This window comes from Condylostylus longicornis, unplaced genomic scaffold (genome assembly GCF_029603195.1).
Source record: "Condylostylus longicornis isolate FDR11 unplaced genomic scaffold, ASM2960319v2 ptg000048l, whole genome shotgun sequence".
NCBI classification, from domain to species: domain Eukaryota; kingdom Metazoa; phylum Arthropoda; class Insecta; order Diptera; family Dolichopodidae; genus Condylostylus; species Condylostylus longicornis.
The window spans coordinates 18779309-18801686 of NW_026578017.1; the positions used below are offsets into that span (position 1 = coordinate 18779309).

At 28.2% G+C, this 22378-nt stretch overlaps 1 protein-coding gene across 1 annotated transcript; it reads left to right on the forward strand.

Moving 5' to 3' along the window:
• Nucleotides 1-2170: 2170 nt before the first annotated feature.
• LOC129611243 (midasin) lies at nt 2171-20457 on the forward strand. Its single transcript, XM_055524286.1, has 13 exons — nt 2171-2295; nt 2368-2806; nt 3002-3765; nt 3821-3984; nt 4037-5868; nt 6004-7161; nt 7192-9464; nt 9529-9703; nt 9762-14568; nt 14827-17258; nt 17555-19157; nt 19255-19354; nt 19423-20457. The coding sequence occupies exons 1-13, from the start codon at nt 2200-2202 to the stop codon at nt 20284-20286; spliced, it is 16707 nt and encodes a 5568-aa protein (XP_055380261.1). The 5' UTR covers nt 2171-2199; the 3' UTR covers nt 20287-20457.
• Nucleotides 20458-22378: the final 1921 nt, after the last annotated feature.

The following is a 22378-nucleotide window of genomic DNA, read 5'->3' on the forward strand; positions in this document are numbered from 1 at the left end:
ACAAAAAGCCGATTAAGTACTTAAAATAAAAGAAACAGTACTAAATTATTATTTCACACAAGTTTAGAAATAGGCAAGCAAAGCAAAGAGAAACATAAATAAGTGACATATCTAATGACAACCAAAATATATATCAAGATTGCCATCTGTCAGGCAGATACCCTATGACTCTTTTAACGTTAAGCAATGTAATGATGGCTGTTCCAAAAAACCAAATGAAATAAGCTAATTTATTTTTAATAGGTTTTCGCCAAAAAAGAAATGCGGAATATCAAATTTAAAGTAACTGCGAATAATGAAATGCTCCAGTACAATAATAAGTATGAAAAACGATAATAATAATAAAACATACAAGATATTGATAATAAGAAATACGAGAGTTTTGTTTCTTCGATCATTCTATTACGGTAATACAATATTTCTGTTGCATGATTATTACCCAGCATTTACACGTACAAGTTACTTGCAAGAAAGTTGCAATACATACAAAAATTTTACTAACACATTGAAATATTTCTACTTGCTTGTTTACTTGCAGTTCAACTTGCAAGAAAATTTTGCTGCCAGTAATTTGAGCAAGTAATTTGACATATTGAGAAATTCACAAAAAAAAATTTGTTGTTTTGATTTTTTTTTTTTTTTTAATTTAAAATTTTTGAATTTTGTTTTGAAAAAATTAAACTTAGCAAACTTATGGTTTCTAAAATTTATAAACAATTATATATATTGCTAGTTGTTTTCTTCTCAAAGACATTTTCAAAAATTAACTTGCTAAACGCCTACGTCATAATAGCAAGTAATTTGACATTTCGAAAAACTAATTGACAATTAATATTATACAAACTTGCTTGCAAGTAACTTGTATGTGTAAATGCTGGGTTAATCAGGTCTCTTAGCCAATTAATTAAATCCAAGTACGTAATTATTTCAGTAGGTCTCTTCAAGAGACAAATATTAAAAAAATTTCTCAGTGAAATCCTAATACATAATAAGCCTTGGTCGCCAACTCGATTTAAAAAGAAAACTGAATGGTTTTTTGACAACATCAAAGATTATTTTAAAATAAATACAACTTGTCAAAGAATTTAATACTAAATTTGTTGGGGAAAAACACGCTTAGAAAGCAAAGCTATTAGCGTAAGAAGGTATTGATAATCGGAAAAGTTTTTTAAATCTGCGAATGGAGTCTCGTTAAATTTTTTCATCTTGGTAATTCAATTTACCGGAAACAAATATGTTACTGCACAGGTCATTTACACTTTTTTTCGAGGTACTGTTGTTGTGTTCAGTTTTGCCTTGTGCTTTGAACATATAAATAAGGTGCTTGTAATACACCAGATTTAATCTGAATTAAATCTGAATCTCATAAAAATCTGGTGTGCCAGAAAAGTCTGACATCAGATAAAATCTGATGAAAAGAGTTAAAGCAGAAGCATATCAGATGTTTGATGGTCACTTCCCGCAAAAATATCATTCAGGCCATTAAAATTAAGCGGCTGAATCATATTTTTGCGGGAAATGACCTCATCAGTTAATTTTATCAATTCCGGTTGAGACCATAATTAAAAAATTCGCAAGATAACTGATGACAGTTGCGAAATAAAAAACTTTGAAAAATTTTGTAACTAACGGTTTTTTGCAAAAGAAAAATAATTTTTTAAAATAAATTTTAATAAATTTAAAGTACTTCGAAATACACACAAAATAACTTCAAAGCTTGGAATTAAAAAATTAAAACTCTAATTAATTACTTATTACAAAATATTAAAGAATTTTTTGTAAAGAAAAAAATCACCCAATATTAAACACATTTTATCTATTTTTTTCTTTTATAAAAAACGAAGTTATTTAGCTCTTCTTATTAAAACAGTTTTGTTTCTTGTCAAATAAAACTTTTGTTTATTTATGCTTTACATAAATATAAAATTTGTATATATATAATGTGTGAAAAATTATGGAAAAAAGAATGTATAGACAGGGAAAACAGCAAAATTCAAATTCTTTTTGTGAATTTTTAAGAAAGATATTTGGCAACATTGCTACATGCTATCAGTTTTCCTTTTCTTCGCTGGTGCTTTAACTTTAATGTTTTGTTTTCGTTTCTAACACGGCGGTGGTTCTAAATTGTAATAAAAATATTTTGAAATAAAAAAGGAATTTAATTTTTATAAACAATTACGGCAAAAACTTTTAGTTAACATGAGAATCAATTGTGAAAATTTAAAAAAATCAATTAAGAGATTAGCATCGTTAAATATCGAGAACAACGGGTTTCAACAATTTTTGAGGTTAAATGTTAGTATTATAAAAAAGAATTCCGGTACATGTGATTTTTGCGAGATTGTAACAAATAATGTTTTTTTGTAGGAATTTTCAGAAGCAGACTTAGATAAAATTTTTCTATATCTTGGCGAAAAATTGCTAGAAAAAAAATGGACATCCCATATTACAAATGAATTCATGCCATTCCTTCTTTTAATAGTTACCAAAGCCATTCCATTACATGCAGATTTTTCGAGTTTCTTAGATTACCAAAAGAAATGTGTAATATTGTCGGAACTAGTGCATCAAAATTTAAGTGTACTTGAGTATTCTCTTAAATTTTTTGTCAACAAACCAGCTCCATTTATTTCTAATGTTAGCGAAAAACAATATGAAGAAAAGAGAAAGAAACTTATTGTATCAGAATCAGATCTTACTGATAAGGATATCATTAAATGTTGTTATAAACTTTTAACTGCTAATGCTGCCTTTTTCAGAGATATTTGGGATTGGTCACCATTTTTGGAAAAATATTTTAACGAAGGTAAAACAAAGAAGTAGTTAACATTTAGAGTGTCTTCTCAAATATTTTAGGTAAACTAGAAACTAAGTACTGGATGTAAATCTTATGTTTGTTTAATTAAATATTTCAACAAAGCAAATGTTACTGCTATTTTTTTTATAGTACATATGCATGCACATGTTATAAATATTTTTACAAAAAGATACTTTATTACAGGCAACTATGATCAACAAATCTATTGCAATAAAATTGTCGCAATTTTAACAGACATGACGGAATTCCAGTTATCAGCCTTGAATTCAAATATTCCTCCAGGATTTTTAGAAGATTTCGACGAGATTGAGAAACAAAGAAATTTTATGGCCATTCAAGAATCTACTTCAATTACAAATGTTAGCTCAATGGAATATGATTGCTCAAATGAAGTTGTTGTGAATATTGAAGAAGTTTTTTTACCTGTCTATAATGTAAAAAATTATAACTATTTTAAACTGCTAGGTGAAAATGAAATTATTAAAGTTGATTCAACAAAAACTAATTTAAGAAATATTGCAATTGGTATATCATCTGGTAAAACAATATGTATATCTGGCCCTGTTGGATGCGGGAAAACAATCCTTGTTGAGTATTTAGCTAAAATAACTGGACATGTATATCCTGCCAATGCAAAAACTGATAGTGAATTTTTACATGAAAAACAAATTGAAACGCATTCGGGAACTACAAACATTTGTATTTCAAATGAAGACGTGAATTTCTTACGCAACCATAAAAGAAAAAATGCAACTGAATTACTAAACGAAAACAACCTACATAAGGTATTAGAAACGCAAGTGCAGTATCAACACAACTTTATCAATAGAAATGGTTTCCTAAGAATTCAGTTAGGGGACCAAACTGACAGTAAAATGCTTCTGGGTCAGTATCATTGCACAGATATTCCGGGAGAGTTTACATGGTCCCCAGGAGTATTAACTCAAGTAAAACAATTTTGTTTTTCAAATAACCTAAAAAATTGAATATTTTTTTATGTAGGCAGTAATGAAAGGAATGTGGATTCTTTTGGAAGATATTGATCTAGCTACTCAAGACACATTTACAATTTTATCTAATATGTTAGAAACTAAAACATTAAGTGTGCCAGGGTTCAAAGATGTGATAAAAATCGCGCCTGGATTTCAACTATTTGTTTCTCTAAGGTAATATGTTTAACTATTATTAACAAATTATAATTAAAAGTTGATTTTTTAGAACTGGTTGTCTAACAACAAGCTCGCAAAAGTCATATGTTTCGTTGTTGAACAAGTATCTGTATACCGTTAATATTGTTCCGCTTTCCAAGCAGGAGCTTACTTATATAGTTAGCGAAAATTATTCTAACTTAAAGGATATAGCATCCCGAATGGTGAATATGTATTTAAATTTTGTTAATGAAAATTTCACCACGGAGTTTTTGAATTCTTCTTCGAACATTCGTCGGTCAAACACAGAAAGACTAGTTTCAACAAGGGATTTTATAAAATTATGCCAAAGATGTGAACCGACGTTTTCTAAGACCAGCACCGAATGCGCATTTTTTATATTTCAAAATGCTGTAGATTTATTTTGTTCATATTTGCAACATGGACCGGAGAAAGTGAAACTGATCATAAGTGTCGGTTCTAATTTAGGAATCAATCCTTCTCGATGTGAACATTACGCGAATGAATATAAGCCTGATGTTGATTTAAATGATTTATGTATCAAAATCGGAAGAGTTTCATTAAATAAAGCAAAACTACGTTCAAAACGTGATATGAATGAAGAAATGGTTAACAAAAAACGGTTAAAATTAGGTGAAAATACAGAAAAAGAAATTTCTGTGCAAATAACGAAAAAAGCAAATAAACAATCGGACGTATTTGCATTTACCAGAATAAGTGTTTGCCTTCTAGAAAAAGTTGCCGTTTGCATAAATCAAAATGAGCCCGTCCTTTTAGTTGGCGAGACAGGTGTAGGAAAAACCAGTTGCATTCACTATCTTGCTAAGCAAACAAATCATGATTTAGTAGTTATAAATATGAATAATCAATCAGATGTTTCTGATTTAATGGGCGGTTTTCGTCCAGTCGATTTGAGTTATGTAATGATGCCGCTTAGAATGGAGTTTGAAAATTTATTTCGAAAAACATTCAATGAAATAAAAAATGAAAAGTTTCTATCAAACATTAGTATATGTTATAATCAAGGGAATTTTGACATAATTATAAAACTTATTCTAAAAATAACAGAATCCGTGTTTGAAAAAGCGAAAATAAATCAAAATAATATTGCACGAAAAAGTTTAGGAGAATGGACTGTACTTCGGAAGAAAGTCCTAAGATTAAATTCTCAACTAAAAAAATCTGCAAATATTTCATTTGCTTTTATTCCAGGAGCGCTGGTTACATGTATTCAAAACGGCGACTGGATCTTATTAGATGAAATAAATTTAGCAACTTCAGAGACTCTGGAATGTTTATCAACGATATTAGAACCAAACGGTTCTATAATTCTCTTGGAACGTGGTGATTTTTCGCCCTTGGAAAGACATCCGAATTTTAGAATTTTTGCTTGTATGAATCCCAGCACAGATATAGGAAAAAAAGATCTTCCCACTGGGATTAGAAATAGATTTACTGAATTTTATGTAGACGAATTGGTTACTGATTACGATTTGACTCTACTTGTTGACGATTATTTGTTAGATACTGGAATTAAAAAAGCAAAAATTTCGAATATTGTAAAATTATACAAAAAACTTAGAGGATTGTCTCAATTGGAACTGAATGATGGACTTGGGAATCGACCCGTATACTCCTTGCGAAATTTATGTAGAGCACTAAAAATTTGCTCCAAAAACTTATGTGGCTCGATTGAAAGAAATTTATACGAAAGTTTTTGCTTAAGTTTTTTAACCCAGTTAGATATTACTTCACATAAAGTTGTGTTAAGTCTGATAAGAGAATACATGCTTGAAAAGCATGCTAATGCGGTGCTATCTCAAAGTATACCTAAGCCCGGTGAAAATTTTTTGAATTTTGGAGGATATTGGATAGAAAAAGGTATATGTTTAATTTCTTTGTCATGTTTTAAATATTTTTTCATGTAATATTTTATGTTTATATTTTTAAAACATCTTCCCAAAAAGTATATAAAAAAATATATATTTTCTTTATTGTAACGTACTTATATTTTAGGCAAAAAATCTATACTGGAATGTGAATATTACATTTTAACCGAAAGTGTGGAACAGAATTTGAAAGATCTTGCTAGAATTATATCTATCGGTAAACTTCCGATTCTGTTACAAGGACCAACAAGCGCAGGAAAAACTAGTCTTATCGAATATATTGCTAAAAAAAGTGGAAATGTATGTTTGAGAGTAAATAATCATGAGCACACTGATTTGCAAGAGTACATAGGGACATATGTATCTGATAAAAACGGGAAATTGTCCTTTAAAGAAGGGGTACTGGTTCAAGCAATGCGAAACGGATTTTGGATAATATTAGATGAATTAAATTTAGCTTCATCTGATATTCTCGAAGCTCTGAATAGAGTCTTAGATGATAATAGAGAACTTTTTATACCAGAAACGCAAACTATAGTTAAGGCTCATAAAAACTTTATGTTATTTGCAACTCAAAATCCTCCAGGTTTATATGGTGGTCGAAAAACTTTGTCACGCGCATTTAAAAACCGTTTCGTTGAACTGCATTTTTCTGATATACCTTCAAATGAATTAGAATTAATTTTAGAAAAACGATGCTTTATACCTAAATCATACTCCAAAAAAATGGTAAAATGTATGAACGAATTGCAAGCAAATAGAAAAACCACTACCTCCAAGAACAATTTTACTTTACGAGATCTATTTCGCTGGGGAAATCGCTATACATATGCTAATAAAAAATTGCTTAATGATAATTCATACGATTGGAATCAACATTTAGTGGACGAAGGTTACCTTGTATTGTCTGGTAAAGTACGAAGTGATATTGAGGAACAGATCATATGTGACGCGCTAAAAAATAATTTCAAAAAACTTGTAGAACCTAAAAAATTATTCGACTTAAATAATAATACTTCAATGGCTACAAAAGCGATTCTTCAAAGTTTGAATGACTTTAAAATGAGAAATGATATTGTTTGGACAAATAATATGAAGCGAATGGCAGTTCTATCTGCAAAATCACTTGAATTCAACGAACCTGTTTTATTAATTGGAGTAACAGGATCAGGAAAAACCACTATTTGTCAAATATTGGCAGCCATCGCAAATTCAAATTTAAGAATCTTAAACTGTCATATGCATACTGAAGGCGCTGATTTCCTAGGTGGGCTCAGACCGCATCGTAGTAGGGATTTAAATAAAAATAAACAAGAAGAAGAAAATGTGCATGCCGAAACGAAAGAAAAACAATTATTTGAATGGATTGATGGTCCTTTAGTTGAGTCAATGCAAGATGGTAGTTATTTTATGGCAGATGAAATTTCATTAGCGGAAGATTCTGTGTTAGAAAGATTAAATTCTGTTTTAGAACCAGAAAGATCATTGTTGCTAGCTGAAAAAGGTGTTACTGAAAGTAATATTGAAAGCGAAATAAGTGAAACAAAGTCAGATGAATTTACTATAAAAGCGAAAGATAATTTTAAATTTTTAGCTACCATGAATCCTGGAGGCGATTTTGGGAAGAAAGAATTGTCGCCAGCTTTAAGAAATCGTTTCACAGAAATTTGGTGTAAACCGTCGACTGAACTCAAAGACCTTGAGCAGATAATAACAAACACGTTCAATTTATCTAAAAGAAGTACTTCTAAAATTCATGAGCAAATTGCTAAAATATTAGTGAAAGTAGTGTTTTATTTAAAAGAAAAAGTTACTAAATTCAAATTTTCAGTACGCGATATAATAGCGTGGGCTGTGTACATACTGAAAAATTCGAAAAATGACCAACTGGAAAAAATTATATATGACCGAGCAGAAATATTAGTATTTGGTTTAGAGATAATATTTTTGGACTCATTAGAAATGCTAGGTCAAGATTCATTGGAACATATAGATGAGATGAGGGAATCAGCCATTAATTTTCTTATTAGAGAAATTGATAGCAATTTTAATTTAAATCGATTGAAAAAAAATATTCGTGGAAAATTTATCGAATTTAATGAAAACATTTTTGGAATAAATCCATTTTATATAAATGCTTGTAAAAATTCAGTGAGTAAGCAAAATAAGTTTTTCTTTGAAGCTCCCACGACATTTAATAATTTATTTCGTTTGCTGTCTGCATTAAGTTTGGAAAAAGCAATTTTATTAGAAGGGCCTCCTGGAGTTGGGAAAACTTCGCTAATAGAAAATTTAGCAAAATATATTGGATACAAAATTGTTAGAATAAATTTGTGTGAGCACACCGATTTAGCAGATCTTTTCGGAACAGACCTACCTGTCGAAGAAAATTTATTTTGCTTTAGTTCCGATGAACTGAACGAAAAGCATTTAACACACAAATATCAACCAGGAGCCTTTAAATGGCATAATGGACCCCTTTTATCTGCTTTGTTAGATAAAAATGTTTGGATCTTATTGGATGAATTAAATTTGGCACCTCAGAGTGTTCTGGAAGGTCTTAATGCCATTTTAGATCACAGAGGCGAAGTTTTTATTCCTGAACTAAATAAAACTTTTAAAATAGGACAAGGAACTAAAATATTTGCGTGTCAAAATCCATTGAGACAGGGCGGTGGCAGAAAAGGCTTGCCACAATCATTTTTAAATCGTTTTACAAAAGTTTATTTAAGGAAACTAACTATGGAAGATCTTCTTCATGTAATAAACAATAAATACAAAGAAAATTTTTACGAAATCTTAAATCATTTTGAAAAATACTTAAATTCTTCTAGTAGTAATGTCATAAATATCTTCGATGTATTGCAATTAGAAGATATCAAACATAAAGAGCTTCAGGGTTTGCTTTCAAATCACTCGAAGTTTGAATTTGATTTGGCTGATAGGATGGTCCGATTTTCTGAAAAACTTGCCAAAGGTGTTACAGAATTTGAGTTTGGATTTCAAGGTGGCCCATACGAAATTAATTTGAGAGATATTTTGCGCTGGTGCGAATCATTATTTGATAAAAACACTGGTTTTATTATACCAAAGGAAAGATATTTTGGTTCTCTAAAGAATTTTTTATTAGATCTCAAAGATTTTATTCTTGTCCTTTATGAAAGAATGAAACTTATCTACTGCCAAAGAATGAGATCAGATAAGGACCGTACTTTCATTTATAATGCATTTTCAACGGAATTTAATTGTGATGTTGAAAAATTGAATAAAGTATCGGAAGATATAAGTTTTTACTTTACTGAAAATGCAGTTTACCTAAATGATATTATTATAAAACGAGACATTGTAGATTATTTGGATAATAGCGATCAACATCAAAAAACTGGGAAAGAATATCCGTTAATTTTAAGTCAACAAAAAGAACTATTAAAAAATTTAGCAGAATGTGTACATCTCGAAAAACCTGTTTTACTTTGCGGTCCTGTTGATTCAGGCAAAACAAAAGTTATAAATTTACTTAGTGATATTTCAAATATACCTTGCGCTTTTGACAATATTGATGATTCGGTTACTGGCAGTTTCCAACAAGTAAATTGTTTTATTTTCAATCATAAGTATAATTATCAAAGTCATAAACAATTTTGTTTTATAGGTTGATTTCAACAGACATTTTGAAGAGATATCGTCTCAGATCGGAGGAAAACTAATAAAATTTATTCAGAATGAATTTATCAAAGAAAAACTTTACAAGAACAAAAAATGCCTGTTAAATGCGTGCAGATTTTTAAAAACTTGGAATTCTTACACAAAATTGGATTCAGTTGGTAGTAAGTTTTGTTATTTAGAATAATTTTTAAACATACTTTGAATTTTTTTCTAACTTAGATATTGAACCTATACAAGCTGTAGAAGATACTATTTTAATTTTTATAAAACGTATCGAAAGTTTAAAAGCAGTCATTGAATATTTGAAGGAATCTACGTCGGAAGAAGAATTTAATGCCTGTGTAACACCAAAATGGGCACAGTTATACCTGTTTTTATTAAATAAACTTAAAAACATTATTGAAAAATCAGGCACATTAAATAGCGGAGGATATTTTGAATGGATTGATTCAAAAATTGTGAAATGTTTAAAAAGCGGAGGTTATATATGTCTTGAGCATTCAAATTTGTGTTCCTCGGCTGTTTTGGATCGCTTAAATTCTGTTTTAGAACCTGAAGGTCAACTTTTGATTTCAGAAAAGGGAATTGCTGTTGGCTGTACGGCGGAAGTAGTTGACAAACATAAAAATTTTAGGGTCTTTTTAACCTTAGATCCCAAAAACGGTGAATTATCACGAGCTATGCGGAATCGCTGCGTTGAAGTCGCTTTAAATAAGAATTACACAGATAACGATTTAAAAAAAATAATTTTTTCAAATGGAATAATAAAATCAAATAATATCGATGCCATTTTGCATTTGTATACAAGAGTGAAAAATTTAACAGATTTGAATAATTTTAACGTATCACATTTGACACAATTAACATTTTTAATACATGCTTATAATACAATAGGTTTTGATGATTTTACATCAATATATTTAGCTGGAATGGACATATTTGTCTATTCATCAAATATTGATCTAATGGGCTATGGTTTAGACTTCTATAAAAATCAACTGAAAGACATTATTTGCGAAGCAAGTGATATGATTAGGAACAAAAGAGATAACAATATTAATTTAAAAAATACAATTCTTACGTCGAAAAATTTAAACTGCTTGTCTTTAGTTAAATTGCAACTGGAACCTTTAACAATATTATTGAACAATTACGAAAATTATGAAAATGCAATAGCTGATATAAAATTTTTGTTTAATGAATATGGATTAGATGAATTCGCAAATGACGAATTATTATTAAAATTTTATATTTTTGTTATATATCAAACCAGTAAGCAAGCTGATATTAAATATCGTTATTATGTTATAGAGAAACTATTGAATAAGTCCGCAAAAATATTGCCGGTTGATTTAACAGAAAAATTGTTGAAACTCAACGAAAATTTATTGATAACGTTTAGAAATGAAATCTTAAAATACGAAGGTAAAAACATAATATCAACAGATTTACCATGGAATATGAAAATATTTCCACGTATAAGGACATATAGAGAGCTTACCGATGTTTATATAAAACAAGAATTTGAAAGCAAGTTGACTGCACATCTTATGTATGAAACTTTAGTTGCTCCATTACCAAACAAGGAAAGTTTAAACTTAAAAAAGGAAAAAATAACGGCTTATAATTATTCGTATAGTGTTAATATGAAGTTAATAATTGATAAAACCAATAATGAATTTTTAAAAAATTTGTACGTTTTTATAAAAGAATTAAGAATTTTTTTTAAAAATGTGGCAGAAAATATTGATAACGATATTGCAAACTTTGTTAATATTACACTAAATTTGTTATGGCTTACAAGATATCAGCAAATAGCTGATAAAGCTTTATTTGAAAAAAATGGCGAGCCTAATCAATTATTACTTAATCAACTTTATTTGCACTTTAAGTGGATTGACAAAGTTGTAATGAAACCAATTCAAATAGCGTTCAAAAACACACTTTGCGATATTTGTGAGGTGTATAACGTTCTGGCAGATCATCTTAAGAAATCAATTTCTGATTTGAATATATTAAAAAAATATTATGTCAAACTAATGACCAATTTTAGGGCTTCAGAAACTCTAACAAAATTACAATATGATGAAGTGTGCTTTAAATTTGATCATCTTATAAGTTTAATACCATTCTATGGAAAATTTGACGCTAATACGATACTAAAAAAGTTTAATATAATAACTTACGAAGAATCAAAAAAAATAAAATCTTTGCTGCTATACAACAATTGTAATGAATTGATGAATGACATTCGAAAAGAATCTGATGATTTTGATGATGAAAAACAAATTGTTTCCAAAAATGAAAGTAAAATACAAAAAATTTTACAGGAATTTAAGAAGAATCAGCTGCATTTCAATAGCTTTAGTAAAGAAATTGATTTTGATATCGCAAATACATCAATAGAACACATAAATGCAATAATTTCAGATGATAGCTACGATGTCAATGACATAAAGTTAAATATGTTTGATATTGAAATGTTACCGTTAAAAGAGTATTTCTTAAACAACCTTTTTGCATATATAGATTCTGATGTCCTAAATAAGACATATACCGAATCAATATTTTCTTTGAAGATATGTGATATGAATTTTTTTCAAATTCTAAGTACAAGTGAATATAGAAATTTTAGCAAAATGTGGTCAAATATATTTAGTTGCATTAATGAGAATGAAGATTTAATTACATTTCTTAATTGCAATAGAGAATTGCTAAAAGTATCAGATTACCGAAAATATTCAACTTTTGATCAAAAAATTCAAAACTTTATTAAGTGTTTTAAATTGTCGAATTTAAAATTAAAATTTAATTGTTGTTTCGAGCCCATAAACACCCTAGAAATTAGTTGTGATATAAACTACAACGGTCCATATTTAGTAAATATTTTAAATAAATCACTATTGTCCATTGATGGGGATTTGCGGCAAATTTCAGTAAAAGAGCTACCAAGATGGCAGAATCAATTAAATCAAATTTGTGAACTTTTGTGGTTCAACTCGAAGTTAACCGATAATATTCATAATATCATATACAACTTTCAATCTGCGTTAATTTATAGTAAAAAACTTCTGTTGGAAGTTGAGTTTGTTTTTAATGAAATAAAATCAAATATTTTAAATGCATCCTTAAATCAAAACTATGAGGCATTTAACAATGTAGTTAAAAAACTTAAGAATAATATTGAAACTTGTGTAAAAATTAATATCAACTTTAATTGTGAATACTCATACAAGGAACTTCTGAATTTGGAACAGAAAACAGCTATAATGTATTCTTTAATCGGTTCAATACAATTACATTTGTTAACATATTTACCGCTTGTGGACCCAATTGAAAAGAGTTTTTTAAAAAAACGATATTTAGATGAGGATATAAATCATTTACATAGTTTATCTAACGCATATAATATTATGTCAAAAGTGATGGATTACAAAGGTTTGGCTGAAGAATATCGTTTAAAAATAAATGAAAGATTAGAAGAATTAATCAGGAAAAAACAAAAATATTTGAATAAAAACTTAGAAAAACGTCCAGAATCACATCTATATAACAAAATGGTGCAAGACATTACTCATTATCTTAATGTTAATGGTAATCTAAATCAACTCATCTCAATTGTTTCAAAAGCAGATAAATGCTTTAATTATGAAAATGACAAAATTGATTTACAAAAGGAAATAAGTGAATGCATTAAAGTCTTAAAAGTATGGACATTAAATTCACAGCAATTCCTGCTTCAAATTTCAAAGAGTTATCCGTCTTATCGGGATGATTTGTTATATCCACTAGAATGTGCAATTAATATTATTCGTTTTAGCTTTGGAAATTTACAAAAAAACCTGTTACAACTAAGAAATTCAATCATGTTTGAAATAGAAAACCCTGATTTAACGAAAGAAGATTTATGCGAAACATTAGAGTTTCTTACCGAATATCCACATCAGCAATTACTTTCGGAAAACTTACAAGATAATTTACTTAACATACTCAAAAAAATTAGTCCTCATGAATATGAAACCTTGTATATTAGAGTTTTAAAATTTAAAATTGCGGGAATATATAACGCAATAAGTACTTCATTAGAAGTAGATGCAAAATCATTTTCTGACTTTTCTGATTCTCTTAAGTTAATTAATGAAGTATGGAAAAGTCAGGAAGATTCAAAAAGAAAACAACAAATTGAAGAAGAAAGTTTGTATGTAATAAAGACTAAATGTGAAAATGAAAATGAAGAAGAAGAAGACCTTAAGTCAATGCAGGAATTATTCCCAGTGACAGTAAATGAAGATTTTTCTGAATTCGTAGAAATTAACCCTTTTGAGAATAACATTAATAAAACTCAAACAAATACCAAAAATGTAACTCAAATCGATTTCAGCTTTGCTGTAAAGATCTTTATGAATTTAGTTACCATGCGGACCGAATCTGGTAATTTAACATCCAAAAATAATTTCATTCAAAAACAAATATATATCGATGACTTTAATGACAAATTAAAATTGTTTCAAATCATATTTGATGTTTATAAGCCAAGTTTAAGTGATACTTTCGATTCTAAACTTTTAAACATATTCTGTTTAATAATTAAACAACATCGCGATCGAATTAACAATGAACCTTTAAAAAGATCTGATAAAGAAACAGTTTTTAATATTTATAAGGACTCAAATATACCAGAAACAGCTTCTTGTGTTCCATTACTAGGCGAAATAATCGAGCGTGTTAACAAACAACTCGATTTATATCCAGAGCATGCAACTCTAATTGATATACTGAAAATAACTAAGAGAATTAGTCATTTTTCGATTGTGTCTCCCATAGTAAGATTTAACACTGGTTTCCAATTATTACGACAAAAAATATCTCAATGGAATGAAGTTGCCCATAAAAATAATCATATGCAAGACTTAGAAATTCGTGTTGCTGAGTTTATACAACACTGGACCAAATTAGAGTTGCGATTTTGGAGGAATTGTTTAACCGACGTAAGGGAAAAAATTGAAATATCAAGCTATAACTATTGGTAAGCAAAAAGATTGAATGATACTTTAAACCCAAATTTAATTTAAAAAAAGTAGTTTTAGTCAGTAAGTTTTGTTAAATGTTGTTTTAATGTAAAAATGTGTTAATTAGTATGTTAATTTTTAAATATATTATATAGGAAATAATTAGTAGCATAAATGTTGATGAATTCAATTTAGGGTTAGCGTCCATTAATAGCTAATAATGTTTTATATAAAAATTAAAAAGAAAATAAACATATTAAATTTTCTTTTAAAAGGTTTTTTATATATAACTCAATCGATGAGTTTTTAACAACTGTCAAGGAATATGCAGAAGATCAGTGTTTAGAAAAAAAGGACGAAACAAATTTGAATAACATGATGAAAGTTTTTAAACAATTTATTGAGTCATCAAATTATGGAGATTTTTCAATAAGGCTAATGTTATTGAAATCATTTGAACTTTATTTGAACTTCACGATTCAATACAAAAACGAATGCAACATAGAAAAAGGCAAACTTATATCGTTAATATATAACATTCATTTATACTATGAGCAATTTTCTAACGAAATAGATGTGTATAAAAAGAACTTATTTACGACAGTTAAAAAAAAATTGGAAGAAATTGTTAAAATCGAGTCATATAACAAGGATTTATCGTATTTTAGTATGAAAAATAATATTGCCAAAGTGCACAGAAATTTGAACAAACTTGTTAAAGAATATGAGCATGGGCTAAAAGAATCAATTACAAATGTATTTAACTATAAAGAAGAAAATATGTCTGATTTGAGCACAAATAATGATAAGGGCGGGAAATGCTTACGAAATGATCCAAAAATAAAGTATTATATGATTGATGTTAAGCATTTTATATCCTCTCAAACTTCTAAAAATATCAAATACGATAATAATGATGAAACGCTTTCAAACTCGTCATCAGTTATTCTAAATAGATTTGAAAAATTATTTTTAACGTCAAGAAATGTGGTCAAAGAATTAATATTAAAAATAAATTATCCAAATTTAACTAGTAACTTAGAAGGACTTCTTTCAAATTATTTTGAAACATATGAATATTTACGTAACTTGAATGTGGATCGAAGTCAAGAAAAAAGTAAACAAATAATCCAAAACAAACATTTTTTACAACAGAAAAGGAAAACGCTTTCCGATGTATTTAAAACTCTCACTATTTTAGGCTTAAATTACAGATCTGGTCTTACAGAAATATCAATTAAATCAGATCTAACCAATATGAAGATTAAACCGTTTTCAATCGATAATTTATTGTTAAATTTATCTAAATCTAAAACTTTGAATCAAAATTTCACTTATCTAAATGATAATTTAAATTTGTACTATGCAAAATGTGCGTATAAAATGAATATTTTACAAAAAAATTTGCAAAATCCGAATCCAGATTTAGGACCGTCAAATATTGACAGAATTAAAGGCTTTTCAGTTGATATGCTTTCGTTTGTTCAAAATCAGAGAAAATTGTTAAGTTCTTCTGTTAATGTATTCTGTCAATTAAAGAAGAGTATTAATAATTTAAATTTATTGGTTTATTGTTGTCAATATAACAATTATGATGAACTCAAAATGAACTTTTTGGAACTGGAGAGTAATTTATTAAATTTAAAAGAATTTTTCAGAAAAATATATATTTTTATTGGTGAATTTAAAGATTTACTGGAAACTATTCCATCAGATGCGAATAAACTGACCATGGTTTTTGAAAATCAAGAAGTTTTAATTCAAAAATCAGAAAAATATGAAAATATTTTAAATTATAGCGAAAAGATATTGCAAATAACCAAAGTATCTATTGCTAAATTGAAAAATTTGTCTACTGTAGAACCATTAAATTATGAAACTATTAAAGAACTTTTAGAAAATAAAAAAAAATGTCTTAAACATATATTAGATTTACAATCCGAATTTAATAAAGACTACAATTATGCACCGATTAAGATTTCTCTTGATAAATTGCAAAATAGTATACTTGAATTGGATAATAGGAATAAGGTAATAACTCAATCAACGCTTGAAATTGACGTAAGTGTAATTAGCACTGAACTCGATAATATTCTTCACATATCATTGATGGCTATACAAAATCTATTTAAAAAATATAATCTTGAAGATAATTTCGAAGAACTAAACAAAGAAAAAATGAATGTTATTGGAGAATCAGAAATATATAAAAACCATTTAAAAGAAAAATTATTCAAGGAAATGGTAGTTGATTTTAAAGAATTCAACATGAAAAATATTTGCTCAAAAATTGAAAATGTGTTTATTGCAGTTAAGCATTTAAATTATAAAACAGAAATTATAAAAAAGATTTCTTCGTTAATTCCAATTTTGGATCAATACCTTTTACTTGGCTGTTATTATATTTTCCAGCAATTAGGTGCACATAAAGTATCAACAAAAATGTTGTATGTAATGCTCTCTGCCTTTATAGAGCTAAGTTCAAAAGGTTTTTGTTCTCCACCGGATTTAATACAAGACGAAGAGGGCAAACAACAACAAAACCAAAAAAGTGAAGGAGGAGGATTTTCCGAAGAAAATACTACTGGTAATGAAAAAGATGTTTCAGATAAAATTGAAAACGAAGATCAATTAGAGGATGCACGAAGACCAGAAGATAGACAGAACGAAAAGAATGAGAATGATAAAAATTGTGAGGAAGAAAAAGGTAAGTTCATGAAAATGTTAAATTAATATACCACGACGTAAATAAAGTATTCAGTACAGTAGTACTTCATATACATTTTGTTGTTATATTCATATGTTTTATTTAATTATTTATTGAAGAATGAAAGATATTAGCCATTGAACATAGTAGTACTTTCTATTTAAAAAGAATTAACCGCGATCATAACATTAGTAGATAATAATTGCACATGAAAACTTTTTTGATATATATAAATACTAAATACTAAATTATAACGTACATATCAATTATATGAATGGTTAAATTTTTGATTGCAGGAATCGAGATGAGCGATAATTTCGATGCAGATTTACAAGATGTCGATAAAGACCAGGAAGAGGATGAAGTTTCTGAAGAAAATGATGATGATAATGATTTTGAAAAAGAAATGGGAAACACTGAAAAAGGAGCTGACAAGCTAGATGAACAAATTTGGGGTTCAGATAATGAAGAAAAAAATGAAGATGATGGTGAAGTGAGTGACGATGAATCTGTCAAAGGTCGTAAAAACGAAAATGATGGACATAATGATCTTGAAGCACCTAAAGAAGAACCTAAGGGTGACAATGAATCTGGGAAAAATGAAGAACAATTAGATTCTGTAAGTGAGGACAAAGATTCGGAGGAAAAGAAACAAAAAGCTAAGGATATTGATAATATGCTAGAACCCGAATTAGATATTGAACAAACAAACCCATACCATAACAATCTTGAAGAACCGCCAGAAGCCGAAGAAATGGAATTAGACGACAATGTGAATTTAGATGAAGGAAATGATAAAGACAAAGAGCAATCTAATAATTTAGAAAATCCGTTTGATATTGATAAAATGAAGGAAACGATGGAATCGACTGAACAACAGGAGGAACTCAATGATGATGAAAAAAATGAAGACAATATGTCAAACACTCCTGATGATGAATCTGACGAGGAAAATTTTGAGAATTTAAAACACAGTGAAGATAATGAAGAAAAAGGCAATAGCAATAATAACGAAGAAGATGCAGCCGATAGTGACGTAAGTTTAGAAAATGATGTAAATAAAAAAGATAATGAAATTCAAGACGATAATAATGAAGAGCAACGAAATTCAGACGAACTATATGAGGAATCACGAGATAATGCAAGTAAAGAAAATAATTTACAAACAAATGATACCGAAGAATACAAAAATTCGAATGATCAAGTTCAAAGTTCTGAAGACATAAATATTGAACAAAATCAAAAACTCGACGAACAGGAAACTGGCGAAGAAGGTAAAGGTGTCGGACAAGCAAACGATGACAAATCCGAAAAAGGCCATCAGAGTATTACCGAAACTAAAGAGGTTAATTCAATTGAAAAAAATGTTAATAAAAATGAATCGAAAACCAAAAATAAACTCCAAGACGCCAATGAAAATAGAACATTAGGAGAACGTGATGAAAACACAATTAAGAATTTAAAAACAATTGAAAAAAACAAAGACGAAAATGAGAAAGAAATTAACGAAAAATCTAACTTAGAAGAAGGAGCTAATAGTGATGAATTTCAACACATTAAAGAGCCGGATCGGACCACGATTACAGCAATCGATAATGCAACTGAAGAACAGTCAAAGAAGATTCAACATTTAAGCGACACAGAAGAAAATGAAGAAGAAATTGATGACCTAACTAATAAGGATAATATTGAAGAAAATTTGGACGAAGATGACTCGTTAGAGCAGGAAATATTAGAAATAAATTCAGAAAAGACAACTCAGGAGACACAAAAATCTAAATCTAAGGATATAAAAGAACAAAGTCAGCATGAAATATGTGAAGAAAAAATGGAAATTGAAGGCGAAAATATAGATACCATATATGTAACACGCGGCTCTGATACTACATCACATTTCGCGTAAGTTTTCATATAATTTTATTTTCAATACTTTAAGGCTTTTTATTAATATATTTTTTTCTGAACATTAAAATATTTTTTTATTTCTTTCTAATAGAAATGAAAATGCAAGCATAAAAGGTGTACAAGAGGAGGATGATACTGAGACACTTCAAATGAGGAAAATGTATTATGAAAAGTTAGAAAATGTTCAAAAGGTAATGTAAATATGAGCACAAATAATATATACTGAGTACTTTTGAATTAATATAATTTTACTTTTCAGAAAATTCCTCAAACAAAAGATTTCGAAATATGGGAATCGATTTCATCTTTAATGGTTTCAAATGCAAGAGATTTATGTGAGCAATTGCGCCTTATATTAGAACCAACTAAATGTACAAAGTTAAAAGGCGATTACAAAACTGGTCGTCGTATTAACATGAAGAAAATTATACCATATATTGCGTCACAATTTCGAAAAGATAAGATATGGTTGCGCCGCACGAAACCTTCTCAAAGGGATTATAAAATTACAATTGCTATAGACGATTCAAAGTCAATGCATCATAATAATTCAAAAGAAATAACATTGAAAGCTATATCCTTAGTATCGCAAGCTTTAACATTATTAGAAAGTGGTAAATTAAATATATTATCATTCGGTGAATCTCCACAAATCATTTTAAATCATTCTGAACAATTTGACGGGCCGAAATTGGTAAAATCTTTGAGTTTCGATCAAAACCAAAGTAAAATTGCTGAATTACTTGATTTCATTCGAACTCTTAATATTGAGGAGGGTAATTCTAGTACTGACAATAGACTTTTTGAAAACTTATTACTAATATTAAGTGATGGCAGAAATATTTTTAGCGAAGGTGAACAAAAAGTAAAAAATTCTGTAAAACTAGCAAAATTGCAAAGGATATTTATTGTGTATATAATTATTGACAATCCTGAAAATAAGCATTCTATTTTAGATATAAGAGTTCCTAATTTTTCAACAGATAAAAAATTGTCTATGAAGGCATATTTGGATACATTTCCATTTCCTTATTATGTTATCGTCAGAGATTTAGATCAGTTACCGTTGGTTTTAAGTGAAGCTATGAGGCAATGGTTTGAGCTAGTTAACAGCGAACAGTAAAATATTTTGTATAATACATTTTTAAGATTTATTATTACTTCTTATTGTGATTAAAGAATATACTTTCAGTTAAATGCATTACGTTGAGTTTATTTAAAAATTTTTAAATAAAATAAGTATATCAAAAAATATACGTTTTTAATTTTAATTTCTCTGAATAAAATATTTCAATTTTTGGCAATAAAATTATACAAAAAACACATTTGTTAAATTACGTTTTTTTTAAAAGATAATATCCGAAACGCAGTATAAAAAGTTTGTACAGTTTGAATACCGTCTAAATAAAGTTGTAGATCAAGGAAAAGTTTTGAAACCGCTGCATTGTATGAAAAAAGCAATTTCAATTTTTTCGCTATGCGTTCAGCTTTTGTTTTACGTTTCGATTGCATATTCGATACATTTTATAAGAGTGTACAATGTCAACAGCTTTTAATTTTTTAATACAATTTTTATGATATTAATGCATACTTTGAGGTTTTTTTTAATAATTTCTATTTAAAGTTCTGTGCAAATGTTAATTTTCAATAAACGTTACCACGTCATTAAAAACACAGCATTTTTATGCTGCATTTTAGGAGAAAAACTTAATAACTAGCACTTTATTGATGAAAATATATGTTAGTTTATTTAACTGGTTATTTTTGGCAAGATTTATATGACATGTGCTCAAGCGTGCTCGATTTTTTCGATACCCAATTTACTTTTATTTTACGTATCCACTACGTATAGAATGCATTTAGAAAAAGTTTACAATGTCAAGAGTTTTTACTAAAGTTTTTGGAATGTGATACTTGGTAAAGTTTACTTCGTCAGCGCATTTTTGAAGTCACGGTTTATCAATCCTTTATCAATTGCCTTCGTAGATAGTTATTTTATAGAACAAGATATAATTTTTATTATACATAATAGTGTGGAAATGAAAAATAAGATTACAAAATAGACTGCATGGATGCTTATTAAAATAAACATTAGAAATTTTATTGTTTATTCGATTTTAATTGAAACTTCGCCTTTTTTCAAAAACTTTTTTTCAAAAGGAAAATTCAAAAATGCTAAGTAATTTCCAGAAAAATTTCGATTAAAATTTATTCTTGAGTACGCATTCAAATATTTATTAGAGAGTGGTAACACTTTCGTGCTAATCGATGTATACAAAGTAACAATAACTCTGTGTTTACACATTATAACACATTAGTTTTCTATCAAATTTTTATTTTTGAATCTGCTTTATTTTCACATTGTTTCTGTTTTGTATGTGTGTGTTAATTTTTCGCTTAATATTGCATTGTATTATTATGTGAATCGTTCAAAATTCAATAAATGAATTACGGCACGATCAGTTTCGAAACACGGATTGTCTAATTTGATAATTTTTCAATTTTGAAGTGATTAAATATTATATGAACTAATGAGTCAAATATGAAATTTTTTTTGAACATGTAGAGCGTGATATGAATGTTATTTAATAACTGACAGATCTGAAAATATCTGAAAATAACTTTTTGACATATAAATTAATACAAAAATGTGTTTTTTGCTTGAATGATGATTGTTAAACTAGGAATTTAAAATTTAAGGAAAAATTCATAAAATATTCATCTTACATCTGTTATGCAAAGCACATATCACTTTGTGTTTAAAGCATTATTTGCTATAATTAAAATTAAAGAAATTCTATTCTACAATAGAAATTTTAGTTAAGTTTAAAATAATCTCAAAATATATGTCAGACTTCCATTGCTTAGATCAAGCATTAAGCATATTGCCAACAGGCGCAAAAAACCATCATTTAGTCGCAACTAAGCAACTATCAGTTTAGTCGCAACACTAAGCAACAACGTTATCATTTATGGGAAAGGGAGAGGAATGTGTACGTAAAAAGAGAGAAGAGTAAAAGCACAAGTAAAATAAAATGACGAGCACAATTTAAAAATAATGACAACAAAAAAACATAAAGACTAACAACAAACCGACCACCAGGCAGGCAGAAAAGTGAAAAACAAAATAGATAATATAGATAAATAAAAACGAGAGAAAAAGATCAAAAGTTTAGATCTAATAGTACCCTTACAGTAGGACCAAATACCAAAGA

Excerpts from the sequence above, each read along its gene's own strand:
- LOC129611243 (XM_055524286.1), top strand. The coding sequence starts at position 2,200 with ATGAGAATCAATTGTGAAAATTTAAAAAAATCAATTAAGAGATTAGCA. Across the intron at positions 5,869-6,003 it reads AGGATATTGGATAGAAAAAG|GCAAAAAATCTATACTGGAA; the intron begins GTATATGTTTAA and ends CTTATATTTTAG. Across the intron at positions 19,355-19,422 it reads AGTTAGAAAATGTTCAAAAG|AAAATTCCTCAAACAAAAGA; the intron begins GTAATGTAAATA and ends TTTACTTTTCAG.